Genomic DNA, 15,642 nt, shown 5'->3' on the forward strand with positions numbered 1-15,642 from the left:
TAGACTGGAGAGCAGGGACCATGACTTTCCTCTCTATACTCATAGCACCTAGTACCATGCTCAGTGTTTGCAGAAGACTAAATATGTAAGTGAGTGAATAGATGAATGAAAGGATGTGTTGTAATTATTTGAAAATGAAGACATATTTAAAGGCTTCCAGCCTAAAAGTTTGACCAAGCTTGTTAAATATAGCCAACAGAGGAAGATGGTAATGTATGTGAGATACATTTTTAAATGTTGCATTGTTCTTTCCTATTAAATATGCAGGAGTTGGAGAGGTGCAGTGACTCCCACATGTGGCTGCACCTCAGAATCGTCTAGGTGCCTTACTCTTTTTTAACTGAGTTTTAAAAAAAGTGAACAAATAATACATACACTTGGCATAAAGTGAAAATTAAGTGTATTATTCCTCATTTCCATTGTGCCTCCCTGGAAACAACCATTTCTATCAGTTTCTTGTGTAGCTCTCCAGATATATTTGGAAGCATATGTATCCATACCCTTTCTTACCTTAATGAGCCTGTCTTATAAACTCTATGTTGCATCTTGATTTTTTAACTTAACAATATATCTTAAAGATTATTCCATATTAACACATATAGATCTACCTCATTTACTATGATGGCTACATGGTATTCCATTATATGACATCTATTACATATGTATGTATGTAGTAATCCATTGTTGTTACAAGCAGTGTTACAATGAAGATCAGTGAATGTATCTCTTTGAATACATGGGCAAGTATGTGTAGGATAAATTCCTAGAGGTGGTATTCCTAGGTCAAAGAGAACGTGCATTTCAAATTTTGCAAAATTGCTCCCCAAAGAGGCTGCATGGATTATATTCTACCAATAGTATGAATGAAATGCCTATTTCCCCACATCTTTGTTGGGACAATTTTTTTAAAAATGAAGATTCTCAGACCTTCACAATTCTATGGCTTCCAAAACTTCTAGGACCACTCCAGGGACCTGCATGTTTTAAAAATGTCTCAGAAAGTGAGATGTTATTAATATTTAAATTTCACACTATTTCACATTTCTGTGATTCTGACTTAGAAGGTCCGTGGACCTGCCTTTGAAAACCACCAGGTTGGTGCATAGCACTCCGTATGCACCTACGCTAGACACTGGCTTCCAGGTCCTGAAGCCCTTCCCCACTAATGAACAAACAGCTAAGAAGTGGGGAAGTGGTCCGGGTTGAAAATAATGCTGTGGCACCTTTTGCTTGCAGATCTCCTTTTTCTGCCTTGCTGTGTTTTCCATTTTGGTCTTAAGTCTCTTTTTTTCTCAGATGAATCACTCAAGGGGCAACCTCTTCCCACAGGTTCACAAGAATGTACTTTAAACATGTACTCTTTGAGGACACATTCTTTGACGAGTGCTATTTTGAAGATGTAACATCAACAGATACCTACTTCAAAAATTGTACCATTGAATCAACCATCTTTTACAACACAGGTAGGTAAGAACATTGACAGATTGAATAGAATGTAACAAGAGACAACTAGTGTTGTCCAAGAATCAAAATGGTCAGGCATAAACTTCAGGAGTAGGAAAGTATTCATTGATACAAATGCCAAGCCTTGGTGGGGAAATGGATTTTAGCCCCAGGCATGGCATAGATTAGGTGCATAGCCTTTGCTAAGGCATTTAATGTATCTGTGTCTCAGTTTTATCACAAATGAAATGGAAACAAAAGTTGTAGCCAAATGTCCTCATCTCAGTGAGGCTGATGCTATACACGAAGGGTCTTTGGTATGAACAAAGGATGACACAAATAACAACTGGCATTCCAGGAGGGCTGCATTTTATGCACGGAATGCATTCTTGAAGACCTTGCACAATTTGAAACTTGCAAAATGGAAGACTCATGTTCTCACAGTAATAAATGGAAAGGGAAAATTACATCTGTTCACATTTTTTGCATAAAGTGAAATACAAAGACTATTTTAAAATCATACTATTTCAGATTTCTGTGATTTAAAAAGTCCCAAAATTCTACCACTACACCACTTCTTGTTACTTTTACTACCCTCATCATAAATTAATAACATACCAAGTGAAGTTGGGGTATAAAGAAACCAACTGAGCTTCATTAGGGGGCTTTATCTACATTGTCTCAAGGGAGAAATATACTATTTTTTTTAATCCTTCTCTTATAGCTAAGGAAACTGAGTTAAGGAAATCAAGACTTAAGCAAGTTGCTCAAGGCCATGGTTAGCAAGTGGAAGGAGTTTGGATTCATTCCTCAGTTGTTTGGCTCTGAAGCCTGCAATCTTTCCACAGAACTACTTGCATTATGTCCAGATCTATGCTTTATTCTTGGCATCAGCAGCAAGGGATAGTTTATATAAGAACATCTTTTTCCTCTATGATATCAGCCTCGAGAGCTTCAAGATCTGGTCTCTAAATATTCTGGAGTCTCTTAATAATTCATTCTGGCACTAACCTTCCTGAATTTCCTTTTAGACTGATCTTGAAACAATAATGAGTTCCAGAAGTTTAATAAGTGTCATTAGAAACTGGCATATTGTTTTATGATTTCAAGTTTGAATGATGCCTCCTCATTTGAATACTCTTACCATGGAGATTCTTGCAAACACGTATAGTCAGGAAATGTCATAGCTGGGAGAAGCAGTGGAGATGATCAGGTGCACTCTTCCAATTTTGTAGATTTTGTAGGTAGAGCCTCAGGGAGGATAAAGAGGGTCAACAGCAGGGCCAGCTCCCCAAACGCAGGTTTCTAGGGAGCCTGTTTAGTACTTTTTCTGTCAGAACAGCTGATCTTAGAAGGTGTCAGAAGACTTGCAAACTGGTTCCAATGCAAATGGCTTTTATTTTTTAAGAATGTTCAGGTTTTGGCACAGACTACAGCATGGGCTCTGGAGTGATCGGCTCCATCTGGAACCAACTCTCTTGTGTTCTGCTCCCCTATGCCAGGTAGCCTCCAAGGAGAGGCCTAGCTGCCGTGGCCCTCAGTGTCTCAGTGTCATCTGATTGGTACAAACAGGACTGTTATCCAGCTGGAGAGATGATTTTTTTTTTAGGCAAGGTCTCCCTCTTTTGCCCAGGCTGGAATGCAGTGGCATGACCATGGCTCAATGTAGCCTTGACCTCCTGGGCTCAAGTGATCCTCCTGCCTCAGGTGCCAGAGTAGCTGGGACTACAGGCACACACCACCCCACCTAGCTAATTTAAAAGAATAATTTATTTATTTATTTATTTGTAGAGATAAGGTCTCACTGTGTTGCCCAGGCTGGTCCTGAACTCCTGAGCCCAAGTGATCCTCCTACCTCAGCCTCCTCAAGTGCTGGGATTACAGATGTGAGCCACTACACCTGGCTGAGAGGATGCATTTTGAAGTCTCTCAATGTTAGTTTAATTTCCCCTTGCTTTTAGGAACTTGAACAGGTCATTACATTTTTGGAAGTTTCTCTACTCATCCATACCTTGATGACCTGGCCACATATTACCTTGACTTTGAGGCTGTCTGACTGGCAAAGGCTGGCACAGCCTGCCTACAGGAGGGGGCAGACTTCATCCCTGCCTCTGCCTTTCTCTCTCCAGCTCCCTTCCACTTACATGAACCCAAGGTTTTCTTCTCTCCCCAGACCTCTACGAGCATAAGTTCATCAACTGTCGGTTTATCAACTCCACCTTCCTGGAGCAGAAGGAGGGCTGCCACATGGACTTGGAGCAAGATAATGACTTCCTGATTTACCTCGTCAGCTTCCTGGGCAGCCTGTCTGTCTTACCCGGGAACATCATTTCTGCCCTGCTCATGGATAGAATTGGAAGGCTCAAGATGATTGGTGAGTTGCCAGCAGGGTCATTCCTGGGTTCCAACGCGCTGGGGTAGTGACTTTCAACTGTATTAAAACAGGGAAATTTTCCCTTTCATTAAATAATTCTTGCACAACAAACTCAACAAGTAAGATTGCACCCAGGGCTATAGAGCCAAGGATGTGTGCCTACAGAAGACTCCAGGGCTCCTGGGAAATAGTCAAGAATCTTTGGTCTAGACAAGGGACTTTTGTTCATTTCCTGACAGAGAAATTCTGTGACAGTCATTTAATCTATTAGCACTTCAATAAGGGTAGTAATAATATCCACCCTGCCTCTTCATCAGATTATTGTCAGAAAAATATGTAAAATGCTCTTGGGTGATGGTTTGATGTTTGAAGATAAATTGTGTTACTTTTATTATTTAATAGCAATACCACTTCAGGCTTTGGAGTTGGACAGAGTCATGTTGAAATCCTATCACCGAAAGGCTGTTTGACCTTGAATGTGTTCCTTTACTTCTCTGGGCCTCAGTTTCCTTATTTATAAGAGAATGATTTTCCACATCTAGCTGGTAAGGTTTTGTGAGAATTGAACATAAGGTACCTGTAACACTTGGCACATCGTCGGTTCTCAAAAATGGTAGCTATATTCATGTATGCCTTGCCTCATTCCATCGGGACTTGCAGCAATTTATTACAGAAACACATGCCATGAATGGTAAACAAGAAGCAAAATGTACAGATTGAGGACCGGGGAAATGTACATTAGAATATGAGTCAAGGCCAGGGGTGGGGAAGTGGACAATACATTATTAATAAACATGCCATTAGGGACCTGCCTTAGGGATGTCGTTGATTAGGAAAGTTAATATGAAGCTTCCTAGCAGCAATGTGCAAAAGGAAACACAATAAATCATAAAGTCATTTTGTTGGAGAAGAGAAAATTGATCAGGTCTTCATGGGAAGGAATTCTTTTCCTGGCATTTGGCTCATACTGAATATCACTATTATAAATAGTAGCATGCATATTCAGCGTGGTAAGCGTGAGAACTGCCTGTGACTTCAGCTTTTTAATCTTGTGGTGAGGGTGGAGTCATCTCTTAGATATGGCAGACTTCATGCTCTCCTCTATTAGAGGCAGTGCCTGGGTAGTCCTGAGGCCCTATGGGGGAAGTGACAATGGCTTACTCGTCCATAACCCCTGTGTCCAGCGCAGTGCCTGCAGTAGAGCTGACACTCAGCAATGCTGCTGAACTGATCAGAACGGATGAAGATGGCCTCTTTCCTAGGTTAGCCCCAAACACCAAGCTTTCAGCAGAAGACACTACAGGTTGGCATCTTAAAAAACTCTGGCTGGGAGTCAGGTGGCTCCATCTCTGCCAAGATTAGCTTTATGTGTGGACCCACGTTCCTTTACTTCTTTGAGCTTCCATTTTCATTGTTAAAATAATACCTCTGTTTGCCTCAGTGAGATAAGGGGTGTGAGAGCAGACATGTGACACTTCCGCCACTTGTCACCAGCCTTATGAGTCCCAGAGTTTACCAGTGGAGTCTCTGGTCTGTTCATGAAGCAGCTGAGGAAGTTCTGGGGGAGGCAGGGTTATAAGGCTGGGGTGGGTGCCCATGTCGACGAGAACAGCCCACCACCTAAGGACCTGCCACATGCCCCCTCACAGAAGTGGGGTGGGGGTGTGGCCGGGCACAGGGGCAGGCGGGACGGTGAGACAACAGACATCCTTTCCCTCACCACTGAAGCCCTTCGTATCATCGTGAATACATCCCAGATCAAAACAATTCCTGTAATGCTAAATAAAGGCATGCTCTCGAATGAGAGACCTAGAACTAATATTTAATCATTCTTTATAGCCTACTCTCTTGTGAATGTCTCTGTTTTGTTTCTGAGCTAGAGGCAAGCTTGTTAAGAGCTGAGACAGGACCTTCTTTGTCTGTCTACCCTTCAATCTTTAGTAGAAGGCCTACATGCAGTGGGTCGGCTGTGACATTGGCAAGTGCATGGTAAAGACAAGGTGCTCAGTTAATACCTATTTCACTAGGATATGGGATGTGGCGGAACCACTTTGAAATAGCCCTATCCCCACCTCTCAGACCAACCCCACTAGAAAATCTGCAAGCACATTTTTGTTCTGCTTAATCTGCTGGGCTCTTTGTAGTGTGCAAGTCATTTCTTGTTATCAGCGGAGTAGAAGTTTTCCTGATTAGGCTGCTACCCACTCATTTATTCATCCAATAACATTTATTTATGCAGTAGTTATTCTCTCAAGGCTGTGTGGGAGGCAATGGGAATGCAACAGTAATTGAGACAGACAGTATCCCTGTGCTTAAGGCGCAAATGATCTATTGGGAGAGGCAGACTTCGACTAGAAATTTCATTTACCTAAACACTATGACATGCTTATTGTTATTGAATATTATTATTATTGAATATTATGAATGTTGAACATATGTTCAATATTAACACATTGAACCCTCACAATAACCCTATGAGGTAGGCACCATTTTAATCAACATTTTAGAGATGGGGACAGTGAGACAGCTCACAGAAAGGTGAAGCAACTCAGTCACGGTCACACAGGTAGTAAATAAGCCGGCATTTGCACCCAGGCCTCCCAATTACCAGAGGAATAAGAATTATGGAAGTGGAAGTACACTGGGCCCTGGGGACTTATAGCAGGAACACCTAACAGAGTTGAAGGATCAGGGAAGGCCTCCCTGACTATTAGCTGATTTGTCAGATCATCATGTTTTGTGGTTATCAAGTGTTTGCCAGCATTTACTGTAAGCCAAGCCCCGTGGCTGGCCCCTCTGAGGGATGCATGCATGTAGAGGGTATTGTCCACAGAGCACTTGGGGTCCTGTAGATGCCAGTTTCCCCTGTTCTAGTTCTCTCCTAGCTTTTGGAAAAAGGTTACCAGGCACCTGCTCACAGCCCTACCACTTCCCAAAGTGGGCAGAATCCAGTTGGGCAGTTATCATTTCCTAGTTCATCAGCAAGGATTGGCACTAGTCTTGCAGCCCCAGGTCTGAGGGTGACACTCCGGGCTGAGGACCATCCCTGGGGAGGTGTTTCTTATTGAGGCCAGGTCAGCCTCTGGCTTCTTGACAACTGGAAAACCTTCCTCCTGCAGGGTCCTGGTGCCTGGTGGGGCACTCGTGCCCTGTGTCCCGGTTGGTTGTTTGAGACCTGCTTCCTTCCCACCTTTCTGCTCACCCTATTTCCACCTCATCGCCAGTCACTTTTCTAGTCTGCAACCTGTTTTGCCATGTTCTGCATCCACCTTGGACTTGGAGCTTGCATCTCAAGGTCCTCCGGGCTGAACTTACTGGAATTGGGCAGCATTTGACAGTCTTCTTTGGATGGGATCTCCTATCAGCTCTATAAGGGCTGTGCTGCTCATTTTCTGTTCACTCCCATCCCCACCCCAGAGTTCTGAGCTGCACTTCTCTGCCCTGCTGGGAGCCCTGTGAGGCTAACCTCATGGACTGCATACTTAGATTCCTGGAGGGGAAAAGGGATTCACCCCAGATAGTTCTAGTGAGGAAACGTTACTCGTAGAGCTTTTAGAGGTGTGGACAGGGTTATGGAAACAAATAAGGCAGGTGAGGCACCCAGACACTAGCAAAAGTGAGAAGCAGTCACCACCTCTATGGCTGTGAGGACAAGGGGGGATAATTGCACTCACAGAGCTCCATGGGGGCTGGAGCCATGGGGCAAGAGCTACCTGGGAGGAACTGGGGTCTTGGAGGGATGCAGACATTGCCAGAAAAGGCCTTCTACCCCAGGGGAGGAGTTGGGGAGAAGTACTCCAGCCACCTTCCCCTCCCAACTGATAAGAAAGTCCACGGGGTTAGCGTGTAGAGGGTATGTACAGAGCACATGTACAGAGTACAGAGGATAGTGCAGGGCTGAGAAGGGCAAGTCAGATCTCTGGGGTGGGGATTCGGGTAAATGGGGAATAGCACCGCCTTTCTTCAGGTTTCCCTTCAATAGCCCATGTACAGGTGTGTTCTCACCAGGTTATAAGCTCCATGAGAATGGATTTTTTTAAAAAATTATTTTTTTATTTTTAATGGATAAATTATAATTGTATATTTTGATGGGGTACAATGTGATATTTTCATGCATATATACGATGTGGAATGATTAAGTCAAGCTAATTAACATATGCATCACCACACATATATATGTTTTGTGGTGAGAATATTTGAAATTTACTCTCTTAGCAATTTTGAAATATACAATACATTGTTAGTAACTGTAGTCACCGTGCTGTGTAGTAGATCTCGAAAAGTGAGATGATGCAGATGTTTCTGTGCCTGGTTTACCCCATGGACTGTATCTAGCATCCTGCCTTCCAGGTTCATCCATGTTGTCATAAATGGCAGAATTCCTTTCTTCTCTTTTCCTTCCTCTCTCTCTCTTTCTCTCTTCTTTCTTTCTCTCTCTCTCTCTCCTTCCTTCCTTCCTTCTGTTTCTCTTTCTTCTTTTTTTGACAGTGTCTTGCTCTGTCACCCAGGCTGGAGTACAATGGCGCCATCTCGGCTCACTGCAACCTCTGCCTCCCAGCTTCAAATAATTCTCGTGCCTCAGCCTCCCAAGTAGCTGGGATTACAGGTGTGCACCACCGGGTCTGGCTACTTTTTGTCTTTTTCGTAGAGACAGTGTTTCATCATGTTGGTCAGGCTGGTCTCGAACTCCTGACCTCAAGTGATCCACCCACCTTGGCCTCCCAAAGTGCTGGGATTACAGGCCAGAATTCCTTTCTTTTTAATGTCTGAGTAGTATCCCATTGTGTATGTAAACCACGTTTTCTTTATCCACTCATCTGTTGATGGCCACTTAGGTTGACTCCATATTTTGACTATTGTGAATATTGCTACATTGAACAAGAAGCACAGATCTCTTTGACATCCTGGTTTCAAATCAAGACTGAGGTTTTTGTTTTTGTTTTTTGGCCAATACTGATGTAGCTCAAGCACCTAGAACAATGTCTGGTACATAATAGATTCTCAACAAATGCCCCTATCTGCCCCGTCCCGTCACTCTGAGCTGGGCACCACCTTTGAGTGGTGACTTCAGAATCCTTCCTAAGTCTGGTGATCTGACCCACGCAGAGGGCTCTAATGCCATGTCTGGGGTGCCTTGTGAGGATTCCAGCTGTGCTCTCTCTGTGTGGAGTATGAACCTAATACTTCAGGCAGCCTTGGCTTCAGGTGTACCAGTGAGGGTGGGAGATGGGGCAAGAACTGTGAGTGACAGCCATGTGCAAGACACAGGCCTCATGTTTCTTTTTGCCCTTGAACTCCCTCTGCAGGTGGCTCCATGCTAATCTCTGCAGTCTGCTGCTTCTTCCTGTTTTTTGGCAACAGCGAGTCTGCAATGATCGGCTGGCAGTGCCTGTTCTGTGGGACAAGCATTGCAGCCTGGAATGCTCTGGATGTGATCACAGTGGAGCTGTATCCCACCAACCAGAGGTCAGTTCTTCCCCAGGCTTTCCTCAGGGACTTGTTTGGGCTTCTTTGGCCAGAAGTCTACCTGCTCCCTAAATCTCATGCTGTGCATGGCCATCGTGGTCTTTCTGCTGTTCCGTGAAACAAACATCTCTTATGTTGAGCTTCTCCTGCATGGTGGATGGCATAGACCTGAAAGTTGGCAGGCTAGGGCTTGGATAGGGTGGGAAAGATGGCAAGAAGCAAAGGATGGGAGCAAACTATGTCCAGGAGAAGGAAATAAGAGTGAAAAGTTGGTAAAACCATATGTGTCATGTAATCCACAAGAGAGAACAGACCTTCAAGGGGAGATAAGGCAAAAAAGTGAAGAGCTGGAATAGCACAGGGTGGGGGCAAGGAGAGAAATAAAGGTCAGGAGGCAGCATGAAGTCCAGGGAATCTGCAGAGAATGTGGCAGGGAGGCCCAGGGGTTACTTTTATTTTGCACAGGTCGTATATGGGAAGAGGCCTTGTTTAAAGGCATAGGATCAAGGCCATTACTTAGTAATTGTTTTTCTTCGTGGAGGGGAATTGTAAAGTTTAAAGGAGAAGATAAGAGGCCCTGTGGTCAAAAAGGAATGTGAAGTGGTAAGGAAGGTGGGTAAATGAAATTCTGCAAAAACCTTAATGATATTTCCAAAATTGGCGACAGAGGTATTGGGATATAGATAACTAAGGAAGAGCACAACGTGTCATATTTGGAGCCCCTCTCATTTGAATCAAAGAACTGCTAAGTTTTACACAAAATAACAGGAGGACAAATGATTATTATTTGAATATGATGTGATTTTACATCTAGGAAACCTAAGAGAATTAACTTATGAGACCCCTATAGACAAAAAGACAATGTGGTCAGGTGGTCAGTAATAAAACGAAATTATGTATAGGTTTTAAAATATATCGAAAAAGTTAAAGATGCAATTGAAATCCATTTAATAATGGCAGACGTCATAAAATAATTAGGGATCAACTTGACAAGTGAAACACTCAAATGAAGAAAACCATAAAGCTTTACTAAGAGATATAAAAAAAGACACATAAGAGAAGATAAATATATGCCAACTCAGTGATTTGGGAGGCCGAGGCAAAAGGATTACTTGAAGGCTGGAGTTCAAGATCAGCCTGGGCAATACAGTGAGACCCCTATCTCTACAGAATATATTAGACAATAAGCCAGGCATAGTGGCATGTGCCTGTAGTCCTAGCTGCTCAGGAGGCTGAGGGGGAGAGCTGCTAGAGCCCCAGGGTTTCAAGGTTACAGTGAGCTAGGATCACAACACTGCACACCAACCTGGGTGACAGAGACAGGCCCTGTCTCAGAAAATGTATATATTTATGGATTATATATTTATATATAATTATGATAATACATATAATTAATAACATATAATTAGTATACATTATTATATATAAATATATATATTTAAAAGACAAGATATACCTAATTTTGGATAAGAAGATTCAATCTTACAAAAACGTCAAATTTTATTTAGTTTTTTTTCTAACATAAAATAATTCATTCAAAATTCAACAAGTTTTTTTCCTCCTCTGGGAACTTGAAAAAAGTTTATTTAAAAAAGGACATATGTTAAAAGATCCAAGAAAATACAAAAACAAAGATACTAAGACAAACAAAAAAGACTGGGTTGGTGAATATAAAGCTACAGTGTGGTACAGTTATAGACAAAAATGAAAGAAGAGTTTTAAGAACAAAAATATACCCACATTCTTAATAAACTTGTGGTATGAGAAAGAAACGCTTTATTTCAGTTGGGGAGAGGTAGCATTGGGAATATTGCCTCTGCATACAGATGGGGTCATGAAAGAATAAATGATTAGTAACAGTTCTCACTGGAAAGTGTGATTGAAAGATCATAATTAGGATTAGGTTTTGCTGTTGCTGACAGCAACCTCAGATAACTGTGGTCTTAAGAAGGTTAAGCATTGCATTTTTCTTTCCTGAAAAAGTCTAGAGTGGGTTGGGCAGGCTCTTTCTATCTCATTGTTTTTCCTTGCATGGACTCATCATGGTCCAAAATGAAACCATCTGTGTTCCATCATGAAGCACGATAGAAGGAAAAGAATGAAGGGGAACAGAGCAAAAGGCCCACCAGCAACGTCTCTTACGGAAGCTTCTTGGGAACTGCTGCCACTTGCACTTACATCCCATTGGCCAAAACTAAGTCACATGGCCATGCTCAGCAGCAAATCAGTCTGGGAAATGTAGTCCTACATTTGGGGAAATGCTGTTTGTGGGCAACTGGCAGTCTCTGCTTCAGGAGGGTTGAGAGTGTTAAAAGGGGGAACACTTACACTTTCTGCTTTGTATACTTCTTCATCCTTTCAAGATTTCCATAGTAAGCATGTAGTACCTATAAAAAATTTTTAAATAGATATCTTTGAAAAAAAAACAAAAAAGAAAAACACTTGAAGAAAATACTTCAAAGTGTTAATAGAGGTGATTGTCTTTCGGTGAAGAGGTTAGATACCCATGCATCTTTATATTATTCTGTATTTCCAAATTTGACTACAATGAGAACGTGTTATTTTTATATTTAGGAAAAAAAATTCCCTTGCACCCTCTTCCCCCTGCAATAAGGAAAAGAAAGAGCCCAGTCCTGTTCATCTAATGTGGTTCAGAATGTCAGAATTATTTCCATTCCTCTTTTACAGAGCAACAGCCTTCGGCATTCTCAATGGATTATGCAAATTTGGCGCCATCCTGGGAAACACCATCTTTGCTTCTTTTGTTGGGATAACCAAAGTGGTCCCCATCCTTCTGGCTGCTGCTTCTCTGGTTGGGGGTGGCCTGATTGCCCTTCGACTGCCAGAGACTCGAGAACAGGTCCTGATGTGAACAACCTATGGGAAAAGGAAAGGTCGAGAGAATCTTGTCCAGGACACTGAAATGCATCCACACTTCCTGCCTATCACGGTCCGGAGGACACCTTGGATAGCACGGGAGGAGAAGTTGACTTTGTGACCCCTAGTTTAGGACCCACTTCAGCTGTCAATATGTTTGTAACTCAGGTGACTGATTTGGGGGTGCCCTGAGCCACCCTTAGAATCACAGAGCTGCGTGTTTAACTTCAGGTCTTCCCAGTCCAAGGCAGGGAGAGGATTCTCCAGTGAGTGCACACACTATGCGAGGAGCAAGCATTTCTCTAAGTCAAGTGCAAGGACTTAACTTGCATTTCAAAAGGAATTAGAGGGTCAGAAACACCCAAGCTCCTCCAGAAAGCTCCCTGGAGCCCAACAACTTAACAAATCAACTTGGCTGGAAGTTAGAGTCATTATATGAAGATTGGGCTTGAAGTATATATTTTTGCATTTAAAAGTATCACCTATCATATTTTCCACTCGAAAATTGACATAGTAGCATTGAGGATACTCTGATCTAGAAAGCCAAGTATTTGAGCAACATCCATAGAGATCTACTTTTCTCCTATGTCTCCTAGGCTTTCCATGATAATTAGGTAATACATTTAAGAAGGATATTTATTTCTGTTTTGCTCTATTCAAAGAAACGGAATGGGATAGTTATTCTGTAAACTAAGTTTGTATATAACTTTATTTGGGTTTAATTTCCACAACTGGTATCTGCAAATATTGCCAGCATTTTAGCCATATTTTGGGAGAACTTGGTGTTTGAGGTCCCAGGAAATGAGGTCTGATCAAATGAAATGCAAGCACAATTTCTTACAGCCATTTAACTTTCTGTTGGGAGGATGAATTAACAAACTCACATTGTGCAGTCCGCTTAATCCAGGCACTTTTCTTTGTGCAGGTGTAGTGAGTAGTTACTTCTCTCCCTTACACAGATGACTTGTGAAACTCAAGCTCACCATCTTCAGTGCTGGCATTTTACTTTGCCACTACCCAAAAACAACGTGAGATGTGTTCAGTGGCCTCTGGTACTCTTTGCAGGCAAGAATCAAACAACATGGGGACTGAGGGAGGGATGGGGAAGTGTAGCCACAGTTCTTCCAAATGTAAATACTTTTTGTTTGTTCTAGTGGTAAAATGCAAATGCAATCCATATTTGTTAGGATGGTCAGGTCTCATGAGAAATCTATGCTATGTGTCCAGAGCTTTTGAAACAGAGACCATTGCAGTGGGAGTTAGGGAGTGTAGTGGATGCCAAATATGTTTTTCTTCAGTGCTTAAGAGAACTGTTTCCTGAAGTCCAGCTTTGAACATAAACAGGGGTGTGGGTTGGGGGAGGAGCTTAGGACAAACCTCTCTGATGAAGGTCAGCAATAGACTGAAGTCTTGACTGCATGGAAGAGGAAAAACATCAGAACTGTCTGACAATGGAGGGGACAGTGAGCTACGCACAACTGCCAGTGGAGGTGAACTTGCACCTGCCCAGGCCGGATGAACATCAGCCTGCAAGAACTAGTTGTTTGAGTTGATTTGCAGTGCTCTCAATGGGCAAGTGCCACATTTTCCCTGGCAGAGATCTCCAAAAATTTCAAACAGAATAATAATGGCTGTATCGAGTGTTTTCTCAGTATTGGAGAAATGCTTAGGTCCTATGATAGCTTCGGGACATCTTTCTGTAATTTTCCTCAATTAATGGGTTGGTAGGGGTAAATCTTATGACACCTTTCCACCGTCGATTTGAGATCAGTTTTAATGGTTAAAATGTTTACTCTCCTTCTGTCAACCCTCACCTTTTTATTTACACCCCTCCCTTTTTTTCTGTACAGGGAGAGAAGACATATCGACTCTGACTGGACACACTGATTCCTCCAAATATATATACCACTGTGTATTAATCTTTCTCTCAGTGTTTTATAGGAGTACTAACATATTGCTCTGTCAATAATGAAAGGCTCTATGTAATATAGCTGTAATTTACTTTCCATATGAATACAGTGGCTAGGTTCTTAAAAGAGAATTGTGTGAGTCTGGGATTACCACATCTAAAACATTATTCTTTAATGGGATAATACAATTCATTGAGCAGCTACCACTTAAAAAATTTGCAGGACAATTAGAGCCTGCATTTCTAGTTAAGATGGATCTTGTAAATTTAAAATTGGATTAACTTTTGAGTGCTGGGGTGGCTGCAATAATTTGGGGGCTAACTCCATTTGGTTTCCAAGATCTCACTTCTGCATTATCTTTATCGCTCTTTAAACCAGCCATCTAGCCAATCAAGGGCAATTCCCATCTCATCCATCACTCAGGTCTTTGTAAAGGGTGCAGCCAAGCTCTGCAGACTTTTCTCATGAAGGATTGTCTAGCCTGAGTACCTGGCTACTTCTTAAATGCTGTCACTCCTGCTGAGATAAATGCGTCTTTAAAAATAGTCTCTGTGGCAGGTCACTGGGGGACAATGTACAGCATTCTGGCCATCCACTTCTTTTTCACTTCATGTTCTACCCCAAGAAACTCCTGATGTCGGCTGTGGAGGGTTAAAGGGATGAGGCTTTCCTTTGTTTAGCAAATCTGTTCACAGTTCTTGATGATGTATTTTATGATGCCCAGCTTGGAAATAGTTGCTTTCCATAGTCTCAACTGTATTGTGTCATCTCCTGATGCTGATTTTTGATCTTTTGTTTTATTAAAAATAATTAGTGAAAGAGGTGTGCCTATCTGTGAAGTTTGTAGTACGTTATGCTGAGGTCATGTAACAAGTAAACCCCAACCCAGTGTTCCCTCTTACCTTGTGTTAGTTCATTAAAACTAAATAATAAAAATAACTGTAAGAAAACCTTAAGAACTGGGGTTAGAGATTATTTTCAGGCACTAAGTTCTCTTCTGTATTCCTAAATTGATTGAATCAGCTGGGAGAAACATCGAGAATCGCTTCCTTCAACTTTTATTTTGCAACATGGGGACCTTGAGAGGTTAAACGATGTGGCCCAGGTTACATGTAATGTGAGGAGTGGGTGAGAAGGCCTGAGGTGATGCTCTCATGACAGTTCTGGGGAAGCCTGCAGTTTGGGGAATGGGACAATGTGACAAATACTCGCCATTCCCTGAGATCATTCATTGACTATTCCCTTGATGGCTTTACTACAATGAGAGGAAGCATCAGTTTAAACATAAAAAGATTAGTATTTATCCATCCATTTATTCATTCAGCAAATCCTTATTCAGCCCTGACCATGGGCCAGTCTCTGTGCCAAGCCCTGGGGACACAGTGATGAAAAAACTGGCCACAGTTTCTGCCTCCTGCCTCATTCCACTTGCAGTGAGTGGATATTAAATTGGCCATAAACACCGAGTACGATGACCTTACAATCCGCAAAATGCACCTTTCATGTGTAAAAGGATTGCTACTACTTTACTTGTCAGCTGTGGATTTCCAAATGTGGTGGCTCCCTCTTATT

General features: G+C 42.2%; 1 protein-coding gene across 4 annotated transcripts in view; it reads left to right on the forward strand.

Annotated features, from left to right (window-relative positions):
* Positions 1 to 15,021, forward strand: part of SV2B (synaptic vesicle glycoprotein 2B) — a 196,347-nt gene extending 181,326 nt beyond the window's left edge. For all 4 annotated transcript variants that reach the window (XM_019011197.4, XM_019011199.4, XM_019011200.4 and 1 more), the window contains exons 10-13: positions 1,330 to 1,463; positions 3,617 to 3,817; positions 9,124 to 9,283; positions 11,972 to 15,021. In XM_019011197.4, the coding sequence (XP_018866742.1) occupies positions 1,330 to 1,463; positions 3,617 to 3,817; positions 9,124 to 9,283; positions 11,972 to 12,155 (679 nt within the window). In that variant the 3' untranslated portion in view covers positions 12,156 to 15,021. The remainder of the gene's footprint in view (positions 1 to 1,329; positions 1,464 to 3,616; positions 3,818 to 9,123; positions 9,284 to 11,971) is intronic.
* Positions 15,022 to 15,642: the final 621 nt, after the last annotated feature.

Source organism: Gorilla gorilla, chromosome 16 (assembly GCF_029281585.2).
Source record: "Gorilla gorilla gorilla isolate KB3781 chromosome 16, NHGRI_mGorGor1-v2.1_pri, whole genome shotgun sequence".
Lineage (NCBI taxonomy): Eukaryota > Metazoa > Chordata > Mammalia > Primates > Hominidae > Gorilla > Gorilla gorilla.